Below are 14773 nucleotides of genomic sequence, written 5' to 3'. Positions count from 1 at the left end.
GCTCTAAATCTAAAAACCCATATTCACTAATAATTTCTACATCTGTGCAGGGAGTATGAACGTGGCAGAGCCCAGTGTCTGTAAGGAGTTTGATGGCAGATGTGCTTCCAATTCCTGTGAATTGCAAACAGGAGGCTCCTCTGAGTAAAGCTCGCCGTGTCTTCGTTTCAGGCTGTTGGAGGTGTGTGTTTGTCAGTTAACACAGATTTCTGTTGAGAAACACGCAGACAGGCCTTCCTGTGATGCCTGAATAAATGAGGACAAAAGCTGATTAATCCTCTGAAGCTCTTTTGTCTCTCAATATGAATGAACATCATTGCAGCTGTCTCTCACAAATGCTGGTTTATATTCAGAAAACAGAAAAAAAAAATATAGTTGTTCACAAAGCTTCAGATTTCAAAACTTAAGTAGGACTCCTGTGTTTGCAGAGAATGGAAAGAAAATATCCAGCGAGCTTTAGATCTGAGAGTTTGACCTTGTTGAGGTCAGAGCGGCCCGACTGCTTCAAGCTCGCCACATCTCTGAATGCACAACGCGTTGAACCTCGAAGCTGACAGACTACAGCAGCACAAGAGCACACCAGGTGTCACTGTTAGCTAACAGGAAGCTGAAGCTACAACTCACACAGACTCATATTTGTGATTAAGTAGGACTCAGGATGCTAGAGGGAGTTTTAAGAGCCCTTTTGAGTTTTCAGGTGGAGTTGTGGGCTCCTCAGTTCTGCCTGTGGGTGGAGCCCTCCTGCTCAGGTTGCCCTCATGAATTCTTTCACCACAATGGTTTTGTGTCCCATCCCTCACTAACCTGCTCTGTGCCGCTTCGGCTGGCGTAATGTGTTCAAAACCAGCCAATGACCTTTGGACTTGTGTACCTGTAGGGAGAAGGACTTTTCTGAAACTCGCCACCCAAGCCTTAGTCGCTTACACCTCCAAGTAAGCTTGTTAGATCTGAAGATCTGTTGATCTGAAGCTTTTACTGCAAAACTCATGTCCACCTTGGTCTCAAAGTCTGAATGTTAAGAATTGAATGCTTTTCAATACATTTTTAACCTTGTAAAGCCTGAATTATGAAAGACTTCATAGGAAAGTCAACTTTCAAAAATAGTTTATTTAACCTTCTGACAACATCCAAAAAATAAATTAAATATCAATTTGTATACCAGTTTTAATTTTTTAAATCACTTTTTCTACATGTGGCATTTTTGGTGCAATTGATTGCTGACAGTAGGATCTAGGAATGGCACACACCCACGTTATAAACGTCAGTGATGAAGAACACACCACAGTGCACAAAAGTACATGTGCTTCATACAACAAGTCAGACTACAAAACAACAAACTAAAATAAAGGCATGTCTGAGCTTTAGATCTGAGAGTAAAAAATGAATGTTAACCGATGGATCGCTGTGGCCGGTCTGTTTTTGTCTGTCCTACCACACTTGAGAGTGGAAAAGGAAGGCTGAAGTCTCGCAGGTATCTGTCCCACCATGAAATGGGAACGAAGCTCTGGCTTCAAAGATGCCTGGACGATCGTAATAACGACAATCTTTGGTTGGCTCGCCATCCAGTTAACTGGAATTGTGGAATCTCTGTTCTTCAATGGAGGCCTGCTTCGTTTTGTCTGTCAAACTGTTGCTTTACCAGATGGAAAAAAACCCTGACCTACAGACAGGTCACATGATCCATATGGTCACAGTTTCTCCATACACTGAGCATGTCATACACAGTCAGTGTAACCTTTATCTCAGTTCAACCAGCTAAGTGAAGTTTAACCCCATCAACTTGAAGTGCTCACTTACAGTTCAAGATTTCAATCAATCAATATTTTATTTCTATGGCACATTTAAAAATGACAGTGTCCATCAAAGTGCGTCACACAAGGTAGCAAAGCAGATTACAACAAAGGCAACAGTTATAGTTACAGTTACATAGCACAACTGCAGACCAGGTGGAAACTAATTTGCTTCAAAAGCTAGATGGAACAGGTGAGTTTTTAAGCGTGATTTAAACGATTGAATGGAATCTGACATGCGGACATCGATAGGAAGATTATTCCAGAGTTTGGGTGCGGCAATTGCAAAAGTCCCCTCCAGTCTTTCGTCAGGGCCTTTGTTGCACTAAGAGGAGTTGGTTAGAGGATCTGAGTGCTCTCTTGGGGCTATACACGTCGACAAGTTCTGTTAGGTAACTGGGCGCCAGGTTATTTAAAATTTTAAAAGTATACAAAACGATACGGTATTTAACAGGAAAGTAACAAACAGGTTGGTCTAGTTGCCATAATTAGTGTAACACAGTGGAATGAGTGTTGAACAAAATGTGTATTAGTGATGTCCTCAACTTGGAAGATCTCAAAGGCATTCCAAGAGGCATTTAACCAATTTTTCTTGAAGGATCAGATGGTGTTAACAGAAGGTCCAAACAACATCTTCTAGGTATGTGAAACACCAAAACACTTTTAAAGTCAAAGATTGTATGTTGATTGTTCGTGTGATGGCACACTATGACAAAATGAAACACAACAACAACTTTCCTTATGTATAAATCTTTTATTGGATATTTGGACTTCTTAGATCTGGATTTTTCTGCCCACTTCTCCACTTCCTAAGAAGAGTCACCGATTTGGGCTTCAGTCCAGTCCAGACCAGTTGTGGTTACTGGTAGTGCTGTTACTGTCCATTTCAATGGTTTTAAACTTGGTCCAGTTCTTCCAAACCAACTGTTTCCAACAACAAGGGTACAAGGACAAACAATGGCAGCGCTGATGTACAAAGAAAAGGCTGTCGGCAAAAGCATCAGTACCAGTGGGCGGTTTTCTTTAACATCTAGAAACTCTCAAAACTGTTCACGTGTTCTTCGTAAAACGTAAATTTTTCAAATACACTTTAGTTGTACATCATTTCAAACACAAAACACTAAACCTCAAATAACAGACGAATAAACTGACTTCACATCCCTGTGCATTCCAACATTTTCTGCACCTTTACCCTGAAAGCCACTTCATTAAACCACAAACATCACACATTCACATCAAACTTCTGCACAGACCAGAAGAACTGCAGTTTACTGTGGGTGACATTTAACTCAGGTTGAATGAATATATGTTAACATATGTAGTCTTCATGGAACTAAATGTTGGGTGAACCAACCTTCGCCCCTGCACATTTGTGGCAGAGGAAAGTTTAAAAATGTGTTGATAAAGAAAAATTCAACAGTATATTTTTTTCTTCTGCTTTTCCTTTTAAAAATTGCTAGACCTTTGGGAGATGAAGAGCAATATGGTTGCCATAGTTTGATGATTTGTGGCTCAGGCACACTGGAGGACAGAAAATTGAACAGCAACCTTGCAACTAGGAAAAAAAGTGGTGGTTGGCCGATGATTGAATATATTTTTTATTTATTACTTTGCTGTCAGAGACACTCCCCCAAGCAGCCATTTCAAATGCAACGAGATTGCAAGTTCATTGCACACAGTTTAAATAATTTTGGTGGCACTGCAGTCTCTGACCACTCTAGAGTGACCGTAGCATTAAATTTGTGTTGTGTGCAAACTTTAAAAACTCTTATTTATTAGAGCTTTTGTTCCCCCCACCCCCCACTGTGATCTTGTGGTTATTAAACCCGCTATAAACATGAACATCCTTCTAGACACCTTTTCTTTTTGGCTTTTACTTTCTCTTCCAGTCTTTAAGGCACTCACTGGTGGCAAAAAGAAGGCAGAAACAAGCAAGAGTTGGTGAAAGATAGGAGACAGTGAATCCCGATTATAATGAGGTCTTATCATATAAATGTAAATTGAGCACAGGGTTAGTTCAGAAAAGCCACAAAGCCAAGCCAGCTCTGCTGCACATCCAGTTGGCTTGTCTTTCATATGCCAGTTTTTTAAGCTGCTGTAAGGTCCCAGAATGACCAGGAGGCAGAAATTACTTTCTTTCACTGTGGTGACTGAAATGTATTTGTAAAATCAGACTGAGCTCTGACCTCAGTAACACAATGGGAAACAGAGCTCAAACATTTCTAGCTAAAGTGGCTCTTAAAAGCCGGTCAAATTTTGCTTCGCGTGTTCCATTTCTTAACATCTGAACTGAAAAGAAACCTTTAAAAGATTAGAAGTTCCCCATTTTACACAAAACTGCAATAACAGTCTGAGAAAAGTCCACACACAGCACTTTCTGGAGTGTTTTTGGTACCAAAGTGGTTCAAAGAAATCAAAGTGAAAACAAGCTAAGATGTATTTATATCTGGAAGTCATCTGGTGCCAGATTCTTATCAGAGCTTTGCAGTGTTTCCATCAAGTACCAGAGACACTGCACTGGTTGTATTGCTCCACAGATTAAAGTTGCAGTTTGCGAGGCTTGAAACACAAGAAATAAACATCACCTGAAAGACGACCACACAACTTACAAACTGCACATTAAATCTTTGATAATAAGTCGAGCTCTCATCTCAAGATCATCGTCTGAGTTTAGGAAGAAAAGAATAATGCAAATGTATCATGATTTTGTGTTGGCAATGAATAATGTGCAGCAAAAGAAAAAATAAACGAGTTAATTTAAACTTCTGTGGTGTAACAGCACTTTTTTGATTTACGCAAACATATGAACAAACAGTGAATGGGAATATGCCGTTTTTGTTCCTCTTATTTCACAGCTGACACGTTTCCTCACTGTCCTGCAAACTATTTTTGAAAATACTGAATCTTTTACGGAGTTGTTAGCATGTATATTCCTGCAATACTGGGATTGTACAACTTTGCAGACTCAAAACAGAACATGAAGGTCAGAGAATATGGAAGATTTAAAATGCTTAGACAAAAAACACTCCAAAGTGTTTTGTTTTTGACTGAAGGTGCTTTGGGCTGCTCCATCATTTCCCAAGCGGTCACCATAGTGGATGGATCCATGTTTGAGCTGGCACAGATTTTAATATCTGATCACATGTTTATTTTAGCATTAAATTAAATGTTTTTGTTATTGCTAATTATTTTTGAAGACTTTAGATGCAAAAGCCTCTAAGCACCAGAATGCTATGAAGCTACTATTGTGTAGTTGTCCTTTCAAACCTACACTGAACACAGTGTGTTGGTAAAAATTGACACCCCACTTTGGCAGAAAAAGCCCACATGTCCACAGCACCACCAATGAGAAGATGCAAATCAGGTCATGTGACTTTCCAACAGGACATTTCTTAGTTTGTTCAGGCCAACTTCACGCACTTTTACATGCATGTCTCAAATTACTTGACATGCTGGATGTAGGAGTTTGCCCAACAGGTCTATGTGTTTGTGGACTTTGAAAAAGCATTCGACACCACTCGTGGGAGTCCTGTAGGGTCCTGAGGGTTATCAGGTCCATGTAAAACTGAAAAAGTTCTTAATATTGATTAATTTTTTATACATCATTATTTGACAGGAATTTCATATTTATCTTTATTCTGAACAAAGTGTAGTGTATCTGTGTAGGTTCTCAGTTCTCAGTAACATTTTTTGTTTTACCAGCCTTAGTTGTTGTTCTTTTAGTTGTTTTTACTGTCTTACTGTGTGTGGTGGGGCGTGGTCTGCAGCGCAGCCGCGGGGGAGGCAGATGCACAAGAGCGGCATCCACAATCACGCCTCGCCGGTTTAAAACAGATGAACGGCCTGTTGTTGTTGGTGTGTGTTTGACTGGCGGCTGAAAAGATACAGCAACCAGTAATAAAGTATGCTGAAAGGTGTTGATGTGGTCAGGTCTGTCGTGCATCGTTTGCATTGTGTTATTCTTTCTCTTTTGTATGTTATTCCATCATTGTTGTGTGTTTTACTTATTTTAGTTGCATTTTAGTTTGTAAAGCACTTCATGGAGCATGAACTGTTGGAAATGTGCTATATAAATAAACTTGACCTTGATTTAGATTTTTGCATATCACTTTTCTTATCTTAAATTACATGTTATGGATTTTTTCCAGCTTCATCTTTAATGATTATTTTAAACGTTTCCTATTTTTTGTCCCAAGACGTGGAAAAAAATGGCACAGTTGATCCAACTTTCATATTTACGAATAAGCCATTGCATTGCACTGATAAAACATTTAAAGCAAAACATATCAGGCAGAGGTTTGTGGACCTGAAGTTTTCAAGTTTAGTTTATATGTTTAAGAGATAACTGATAGTGCTTACATTTATTAAAACACATTTTTTTTTAAAGTGTTTCTTGGGTTTGTATGCTTTTTAAATCTTCAATACAACAAGGATGAAGGTGACAGACTGTTCAGAGGCACTTAGATTTTTAAAATCCATGTGCTGCTGGGTCTCATTGAACTGACTCCATGCATTATCCTTTACTCATCCTTTAACTCCGATAACAATATTGATGCATAATCCAAAAAATAGAGGCCATAACAAGCAGATTTATTTCATTTTAACACTTTACCACCTTAAATTTGAAGCCTTTTTCAAAGATCCTGTGATACCCTGTCTTCAGAAAACATGAAAGTAAGCAGACCTTCTCTTGCATGTGGACTTGAACAGAAAAATGGAAAACAAAAGCAGTTATTTTTGCAAGGGGTACGGCAAAAGAAGCAAAACTGTACAGATTATAAAAGCAAAAATCACGCACAAACATAACAATTTTGGCTGTTCACATGATTAGGCTGTTGTGATTCTTTTTGATTTTTTTTGTTTTGTTGTTGCAGTAAATAAAAAAAGCCGCATAGCTAAAAACAAACAAACAAAAACAAATAAAAAAAACCCCACTTTTACACACACCCTCACAGACAGTTTGCAAAAGAATAAAACTAAATGGTACCATGTCAGTCCATCAAAAAGAAACATTTCATGTTGGATATGCAAAGCCTCTGCCTAAAGCCTGCACACAAACAAACCTAAACAAACTAAATGAAATTATTCAGCTGTGAGTCACAAGCACAGTATCATCAGCATAGAAACACATACTGCTGCTAACTGTAGAGAAAAAACTACATTTGGCCACGATACAAGGGAAAAAAAACCTGCTGCTTTCTGGGTTTATATAACTCCTCATACCCCGAATTTACTGTCCTTTGTTCCTCCATTGAGACCCCTGATTGGTCAGTGGTGTGTACCGTAGAGGTTTCCCCATTTTATTCAAACTTAATCTTGTATACTTTAGGATGAAATTCACCCCACATCCACAGTTTCCAGACTTCAGAAAGTGGTCAGAAAAGGTGCCCAGAGCAGCTGCGCTTCCGAAAAAGAGCAGAGTACCAAAAAGGACATATTTGGGAATGCCTCATTTCCATGCTCATTATTCAAAAAAATCCCAAAATCTGAAGCCTTCATTTCTTGTGCTGCACGTTTTTCCTTCAGTCCTTACATGATGAAATTAAAATTTGTGGCACATTGAAGCCAAATACAGAAACAACAAGGTCCGAGGAGTACACCAACGTACATCCCAGCTACAATTAAAAAAATAACTCTGATTTCACACAACTTTCATCTGTAATCACATCGCGCCATTTTGCATCTCTCCTCGCAATTTTTTTGAGATGCCGAGCAGAAGTACGCCATGTAGGTGTAGTCGATATCAACACTTTAGTTTCCACCACTCCGGGTGTACGTTAACACTTTCCTCACCCCTCCAGACGTCCCATAACTCCTCCCCCTTTAGTCCTTCCTTTGGATCCACCGACCAATCCCCTGCCAATTACTTCAGTCATTACATGATTAAACATTCAGTAGAGTCCGTGAGCTCGCCATCCTTTGAGTCCTTGTGTTGAAAACAAAATTCTGTATTTTAGCATCCATAAGCTCCTCCCCCCGAACCCCCCTCGAGGTCTGGCGTCAAAGGTCGGTGACCTTATTCTCTAGGGCGGCAGCGACCTGTTGAAGGCGAAGGGTGAGCTGTTTGTTCTGGGCTGCTGGGTCCTCGTCCAGCGACTGGATTATCTGAAAGAAAAAAAATATTAAAACTGAAGCATATTTACTTCAATATGTGTAAAAGGTTTTATAGTTGATACAAAAAAATCCCCTGAGTAACTATAACCAAACGGAAAATCATTCTTGTGCCGCCATCTAGTGGCTGTTTTATCCCAGCATTAAAAAAAAAACGCAACGCTATATTAGAGGCAAATATATTTACTGGTTTACACCTAAACTTAAAATTGAAAGCACTCTGTGGCACTCTCTCTTAAATCAACTTGAAAATGCATCATCATGATTGTCGTTCCCACAATCATTCTTTAAGTTACTGGTTGGGAAAAAAAGTAAGTTGGTGCAAGTTGGATCAAATCTAATCAAAAGTACAAGTTAATATCTCCCATTAGGTGAATCATTGTGTTTAATTAAGATGGAATCTTTTTTATGTTGTGTATGGAAAAGCAAAGCCTTTGCTTAAAGCCTCTGCTCAAAGGTAATCGAACAGAAAAAACAATATTTGGCAAATGTGAGAGAAAAATCTGTTGCTTTTTAGGCTTATTAAACTTAATGCATCTTGATCACTCACTGAAGTTTTACCAACACTGGAAAAGTTTATTATGAAAATTGTCGATATCAGTCCAGTGAAATAATAATCTGGATTTCTGTGCAACTTATTTTAAGCTTAAATAACAATGATAACAGCTCTCTTCCCCCTTGTAGCTCATGGATTCAGCACACACAACAGCACAAAGGTAGATAAATTGAAAACAGCAGCTCTCACCACATCGTAGTACTTGCTGGCGAACTGGTACAGTTGATTTAAGGCCACCTGGGTGTTCAGCTTGTCTGTGTGTTGCTACAAAGGAGAGAGTATGAGCACAGTTCAGACAGGTGCTGCATCTACTTTCAAGTCTTAAGAAACATTTTTGAAGCTTTGCACACTTTTGATACTCAGAGGTTAATTAAAATAAAAATAAATGGATCCAAATATCTAAGTCTTAACTGGATGGAGCTGCTCAGGATTCAACCCGTGTTCTTTAGTGTAGTTTAGCAACTAGTTAAAATTGACTTGCTGCATTTTATATTCCATACTGATGCGCTACACCGAAAGCCACTTCATCAGGTACACCTGTTCAACTGCTCATTAAGGCAAGTATCTAAATCAGCCAATCACATGGGAGTATCTCAGAGCCTGTAGGCATGTGGATGTGGTCAAGATGACCTGCTGAAGTTCAAGCTGCTTATCAGAATGAGGAAGGTGATTGAAGTGACTTTGAACATAGCCAGAAGAGTCTGAATATTTCAGAAATTAATGATCTGATAGGACTTTGTCACACAATCATCTCTAGAGTTCACAGAAAAATAGTCAGAAAAAGAGAAAATGTCCAGTAAGTGGCAGTTCTCTTAGACAAAAATGCCTGTTGAAGTCAGAGGAGAATCACCAGAAGCCTTCCAGCTGATAGGAAGACAACAGTGACTCAAACAACCACTCGTTACAACCAGTGTGCAGAAAAGCATCTCTTAATGGTGAACATGTTAATCCTTAAAGCAGATGGGCTACAGCAGCAGAAGACTACACCGGGTGGTGCCGCTCCTCTCGGTAAAGAACAGGAAGCTGAAGCAGCCGACAAATCTGCAGCGGCTGTGCGATGCCATTGTGTCAATGTAGACGAGTATCTCTGAGGACTGTTTGCAGCACCTTGTCAAATCTGTGCCACGAAGAATTAATGCAGATCGAAGGCAAATAGAAGATTCAACCCAGGACTGTCAAGGTATACTGTATAATCTTGTATAATCTTCACCTGTTAGTTAGTTACTATAAGTAGTAACTACTTGCACATGCACTGCAGAGGGATGAAACATGCAACAAAGCACAAACAGAGGTTGGTTCATACCCTGGACACCTCAGCGAGGTGCGTGTTCATGTCCTGGTCACTGACTGGAACCATCTGCCTGATGCCCCTGTAGTAACTGTGGAAAGAGACATAGTCAAAACAAACTATCAGGTGGTTTCTGTGAGTTCATTCAGGAAGAATCACGCAGTGGATCATCAGGCGGCTGTCCAGATTAACTGTTGAGGGTAATTGAACCCCGTAAAACATCACCTTCAGGATGTTTTACGGGGTTCAAGTGTTAGTCCACTTTTCAAACAGCCTCCAAGCTCAGCAGCCGTGATTTCACCAAATATTAGAAAATCCAAGAGGACTGAAGCAAACATCTGTCAAACCACACCGACAAGAGCCATCAGTACAAAAGAAATGGTTAGTGATGCATGAAAAGACCTTTGAGAGCTCACATTTTCACAGAATACATTCAAACACGCTGCCATTTTTTAAATTTCACTCTGCTGTTCAGCCAAAACACCATTTCATATACACACGTTTCCTCTCTGAAGATATTTAGAGGTTTAAACTTACTCGTCGACCATCTTCTTGTACGTGGAAATCTCTTTTGCATAGAGTAGCTTGTTGCTGGGAGACTCCTGCAGCCAGAGAGAGAAAATAGATGAGCATGTTTGTATGAACACGACAAAAAAAAAAAAGACGAACGTAAATCTGCCTCCTCGTCATCAACAAGTGTGAGAATGTAGCTGTCAGTTCAAGAAAAACACTCAAATAACAGAAGATTTCCCTCTACCTCTCAAAACGTTCTTGTCACAATGTCAGTGTGCACAGAAAGCAGGTTTTTGTAAATACCAATCAAAAACTACGCTGCACTTAAAATGCCACCTCTGGCTGTAAACACAGAAGTCCCGCCCACCCGCAGTTCAAATCTTATGTTAACGAGGGGCAGCCAATCAGAAGAAAGCTAGTTAAAACAGAAAGTGGCTTTAAAAGTCTAAACAGTCTTTACTGTGATTACAAGAAAAACGTCCACAGGAGGGCGACAGAGAGCTGACAGCCTGTAGTGTGACTTTCACTTCAGTGTCCTCTCTGTTGTTGATTTGACAACCATAAATTGCCTGAAAGAATCTCTGGTTGCTTCAGCAATCACAGAAATCCACCGAGCTGTCAGGGTGCATAACCAAATATCTACTTTAACACATTTTAAATGACGGCAAAAAGTGGACATCATCTGACTCTCTGGGGCTCTGAGGTTCTTCTCTTGTGTCCAAAACAGAAATTCACTGAGCTGATAAATAAATGGATCACATATTTGGTTTAAAATAGCAGGAAATTGCTGAAATCACAGAAATTGCAGCAGGTAGTTGTGGTTGTAATCGAAAAATGGCCCAGATCGCTTCTCTCTCAGTGACATTCACAGGGTTACAAACATGGCGCTCTTTGAACGGATTGATGCTCACTCTGCTCAGCTTGTGCTCCGTCTTGGTGCAGGCGTCCATGAAGGTCTGTGCGATGACGTGCAGCGAAGCGTCCACCACCTCCGTCACGTGGACGTCAAAGATGAAGTGAGGGTTCCTCAGGATGTTCACCCAGAACCGCATAGGCAGGCTGAGGACACACAAAGACATCTGCTGCTTAAAGTCACGACTCTGGAATATTTTTTTTATTTGGTGTTGATCTGTTCGTGGCAATCATGTTTCATTTCGGTCGTTCTGGATGTCAGTACTATAATTTTGTTCGTCTTTAGTTTTGGATGTCTATTGCAATTTTGTGTCTCTTTTTAAGAATTTTGTGGTCAGTTTATTTGTCTTTAAGTTGGTTTTGATCTGTTCGTAGATGATACAAGTTTTATTTGGGTATTTTTGTGTCTCTTTGTGGTCTTTTGGTCCTCTGTTTTCTTGAGTCATTCTGGATGTGTTTGTGGTTAGTATGTGTTTTACTTTGGTTATTTTGGATTTCATGAAGGTAATTTTACTTTACATCGTTTTGGATCTCTGGAACCAATTCATGTTTCATTTAATACGTTAGTTTCTCTCTGTGTTTATCTTCAAACTTTTGTGTTTAATTTTAGTCATTTTGCATCTTTTTGTGGCCGTTCTTTATCTTTAAAGTCAGCATTTAGTTCCATTTTTGTGGTTTTTGCCACATTAATATTTTTCTTCTTTTCGAGACCAATTTGCATCTCATTTTTGTTGGGTCATGGTTCTTTGCAGCTCTTTCCGGATCACGTTGTAAGTCCATTCAGCAATAGCTGACCAAAAAACAAGAATTTTGTTTTTGTGATAAACCAAAAAATAAAATTTGCCAGAGTACGAGCTGAAAATGTGAAGCGATGGATCCGAAAGCTCGGCAGGTGGAGCAATGCTTACTAGGGATGGGTATCGTTTAGGTTTTATCTGATACCAGTACCAAACCGGTACTTTTGAAACGGTGCCGGTGCTTAAACGGTGCTCGAGCCGGTGCTTAAAGAATTAAGAACACAAACTTTGTCCAAAAACCTCTCATGTTTAGCTGTTTCCCTCTTTTTCTTTGGTCATTTTAGCCTTTTTGACCAGGGTGAAGGGAGTATCTGCCATCAAACAAGAAGACAGTCGCATGTAACTACAACGGTGTTTGCTAGTTCACCTTACATGCATTAATGTAATAACGTGGTTAGCCTACTCAACGTAAATTACACACGAACAACATTAAGCTACTCACGCAGAGAAGACCGGCTGCTGCCATCATCATCCATCATCATTTCTGCTACACTGGCAGGGCTAGGAGCCTGGACTGTACTCCTCGGGTTCTTGGGGGATGTTGCAAACTCCGGGTCTGATAACAGGCACCACACCCGCAGTAGATATGCACGGTGTGAGGTCTTGCAGCAAGCTATCAAATACGGTGCATTCCTCGGCTTTTAACAAAATGCCATACGTCGCCAGGTGTTTCATCAGATTCGAGGTGTTGCCTCCTTTGCACAGTATCACCTTAAAGCACTTGTTGCAGGCTGCTGAGTTTGCATCTTTTGCTGTGAAGTACAGCCATACTTTTGACCGCTTCGCCTTGGGCATTTTTAATCTGTAGCTCTGCTCTAAAAGAACGTACGTACCTGGGCCCGCCTACTATGCTTGCAAAGGTAAAATGATTGGCTAGAATTCAAAGTGTATGACATCTCAGGGGGGAAAAAAGCACCGAAATGTGCGCTGCTTTTCGGTCTGGTTACTACAGTTTATGTCAGAACCGGTGCGATACTGGTACCCATCCCTAATGCTGACTGTAGTAGATGCTCAGCTTCAGACTTCAGGATGTAGCCGACGCTCCATTTCCCTTTACTCCTCCTTCTCTCCTTTCATCCCCCCACCCTCACTGCCTCCCCAGACCATAACCCCCATAAATAATTCACCAGAACTGATAAATATTTCATTTACCAACTTGTTCAGATGTGTGTGTATGTGTGCCTCTGATGATTGACAGGCTTAGCTCAAGGCCAGTTTGAAAACAGAGAAGTTTGGACTTAAAAAAAAAAGAGAGGAAGAAAAAAAAAAGCAATCTCCCCATCTCTCTCAGTTTCTCTATCCTTCTCCGTTGTCTCTGCTCCGTCATCGTTTATCTGCCCTGATAACAGCCTGTCAATTAAATCAGGCTTTTATGTGGTCCACGGCCCGGTTTAGAAGTGACGAGGACATAATTACTCCCTCCTTTGGCTGATGAAGTATCTCACACACAGACACACAGACAGAGAGCAGTGAAGCAAGATAATTATTTCTCTTAGCTGGTTTTCTTTGCAGGTTGTATCTCATGCTGGGATTTACAGCAGCTTTGAAGATGAGCTGAATCAGCTCATCTTCTGAGGCCTTTCCTGACAGCATGATCCACATGAAGCTGTTAGAACAGTTTCAGGCCAACAGATCACTCATTCAGACGTTTCTTGACGCCAGCATTTAAATCTCACAGTAAATGATATCATCCTAGACCCAAAACAGCGGTGTCAGACTCAAAATCTGATCAAGTGGGCCAAGTTGACACACAAACAAACAAACAAACACCTCTCTAAATGTTAACCTTTCTTATGTTACCGTCAAATGAGGGAAAACAGAGGTCAGAGACTGCAGCAAGACCAAATGATGGTCCCTCTGTGCACTGAAGTTGGGAACCAGGTCTGCGACCTCTAAGTTATCGTCTTCAAAGCATCAAAATGGCAATAAACGCAAATACCAGTCAGCGAAGATGCAATAACACTGCTCGGCAACCTTATATAGGAATAACACCAGAATACAATCAGCTGGCAACCAGTTGAGTCGAGTTCCCTTTTGCACAGAGCTGTTTCACAGATGAGTTTTCGGTTACCCGGATAGCATACTTGGTGTTTTTGGTGAGTGTTTGTACCTGTTGGTCTTCCAGATGTGCAGCGTCTCCTCGTCTACATTGTCGTGTCTCTGCGCCTGCTCGTCCAAGAAATCGAAGAAGTATTTGACGGCTGGAGGGACGACGGAACTCGAGCACAGCACGCTGCGGAAGAAATTGTCCACAAACTGCTGCAAAGTGCCCTGTAACACAAAGACACACAATGTTTTAAATGTATCTATTTAATATAGAAAAAAGGACCCTTCAGATTAAAAACATCTAAAAATTAAAATAAGAGTGTCCTGACAGTGCAATCAACAGAATTGCATCTGCTAATAACAAATACAAGCAGAAAAACCCCACAAATGAAGAAATATGAGAACTTCGTCATGTCTGCGAGCTTCAGCAGCAGAAACTCGCAGACATGACGGAAACATCTGCAGTGAAACTGCACAGCTGTACCTTAACAGACAGAAGCCTGGTCAGGTAGATCTCTGTGATTGCTTTGGTCATCGCTTTGTCCTTCATGCTGCCTCGCTTCGACTTCACCTCGTCAATTTCATCTGGCTGTCTCACCAGGTGGAAAGTGTTATCGTCCTCCAGCAGGGCGTTTTCTGCAGGTGAGACAGGACTGCATGAAGTTGATGTGTTTTTTTCACTCATGTGCATTTAAAAGTTGCAGAAAAAGTGTGTGTGTGTGTGTGTGTGTGTGTGTGTGTGTGTGTGTGTGTGTGTGTG

The 14773-nt window shown here is 40.5% G+C and overlaps 1 protein-coding gene across 4 annotated transcripts in view; it reads right to left on the bottom strand.

Annotated features, from left to right (window-relative positions):
* Nucleotides 1-2524: 2524 nt before the first annotated feature.
* The window catches only part of LOC146499319 (plexin-B2-like), a 234773-nt gene continuing 222524 nt past the window's right edge, over nt 2525-14773 (bottom strand). For 3 of the 4 annotated variants that reach the window (XM_085138090.1, XM_085138092.1, XM_085138091.1), the window contains 7 exons: nt 14498-14649; nt 14078-14238; nt 11170-11317; nt 10283-10347; nt 9761-9836; nt 8647-8721; nt 2525-7895 (listed from right to left, as the gene is read on the bottom strand). In XM_085138090.1, coding sequence (XP_084994216.1) covers nt 7791-7895; nt 8647-8721; nt 9761-9836; nt 10283-10347; nt 11170-11317; nt 14078-14238; nt 14498-14649 — 782 coding nt within the window. In that variant the 3' untranslated portion in view covers nt 2525-7790. The remainder of the gene's footprint in view (nt 7896-8646; nt 8722-9760; nt 9837-10282; nt 10348-11169; nt 11318-14077; nt 14239-14497; nt 14650-14773) is intronic. The other variant, XR_014870228.1, reaches the window with a different exon arrangement.

The sequence above is a fragment of the Neolamprologus multifasciatus genome, chromosome 17 (genome assembly GCF_963576455.1).
Source record: "Neolamprologus multifasciatus chromosome 17, fNeoMul1.2, whole genome shotgun sequence".
Classification (NCBI taxonomy): Eukaryota; Metazoa; Chordata; class Actinopteri; order Cichliformes; family Cichlidae; genus Neolamprologus; species Neolamprologus multifasciatus.
Note: the sequence above shows the minus strand (reverse complement) of the source record. Positions and strands in the feature narration are given on the sequence as shown.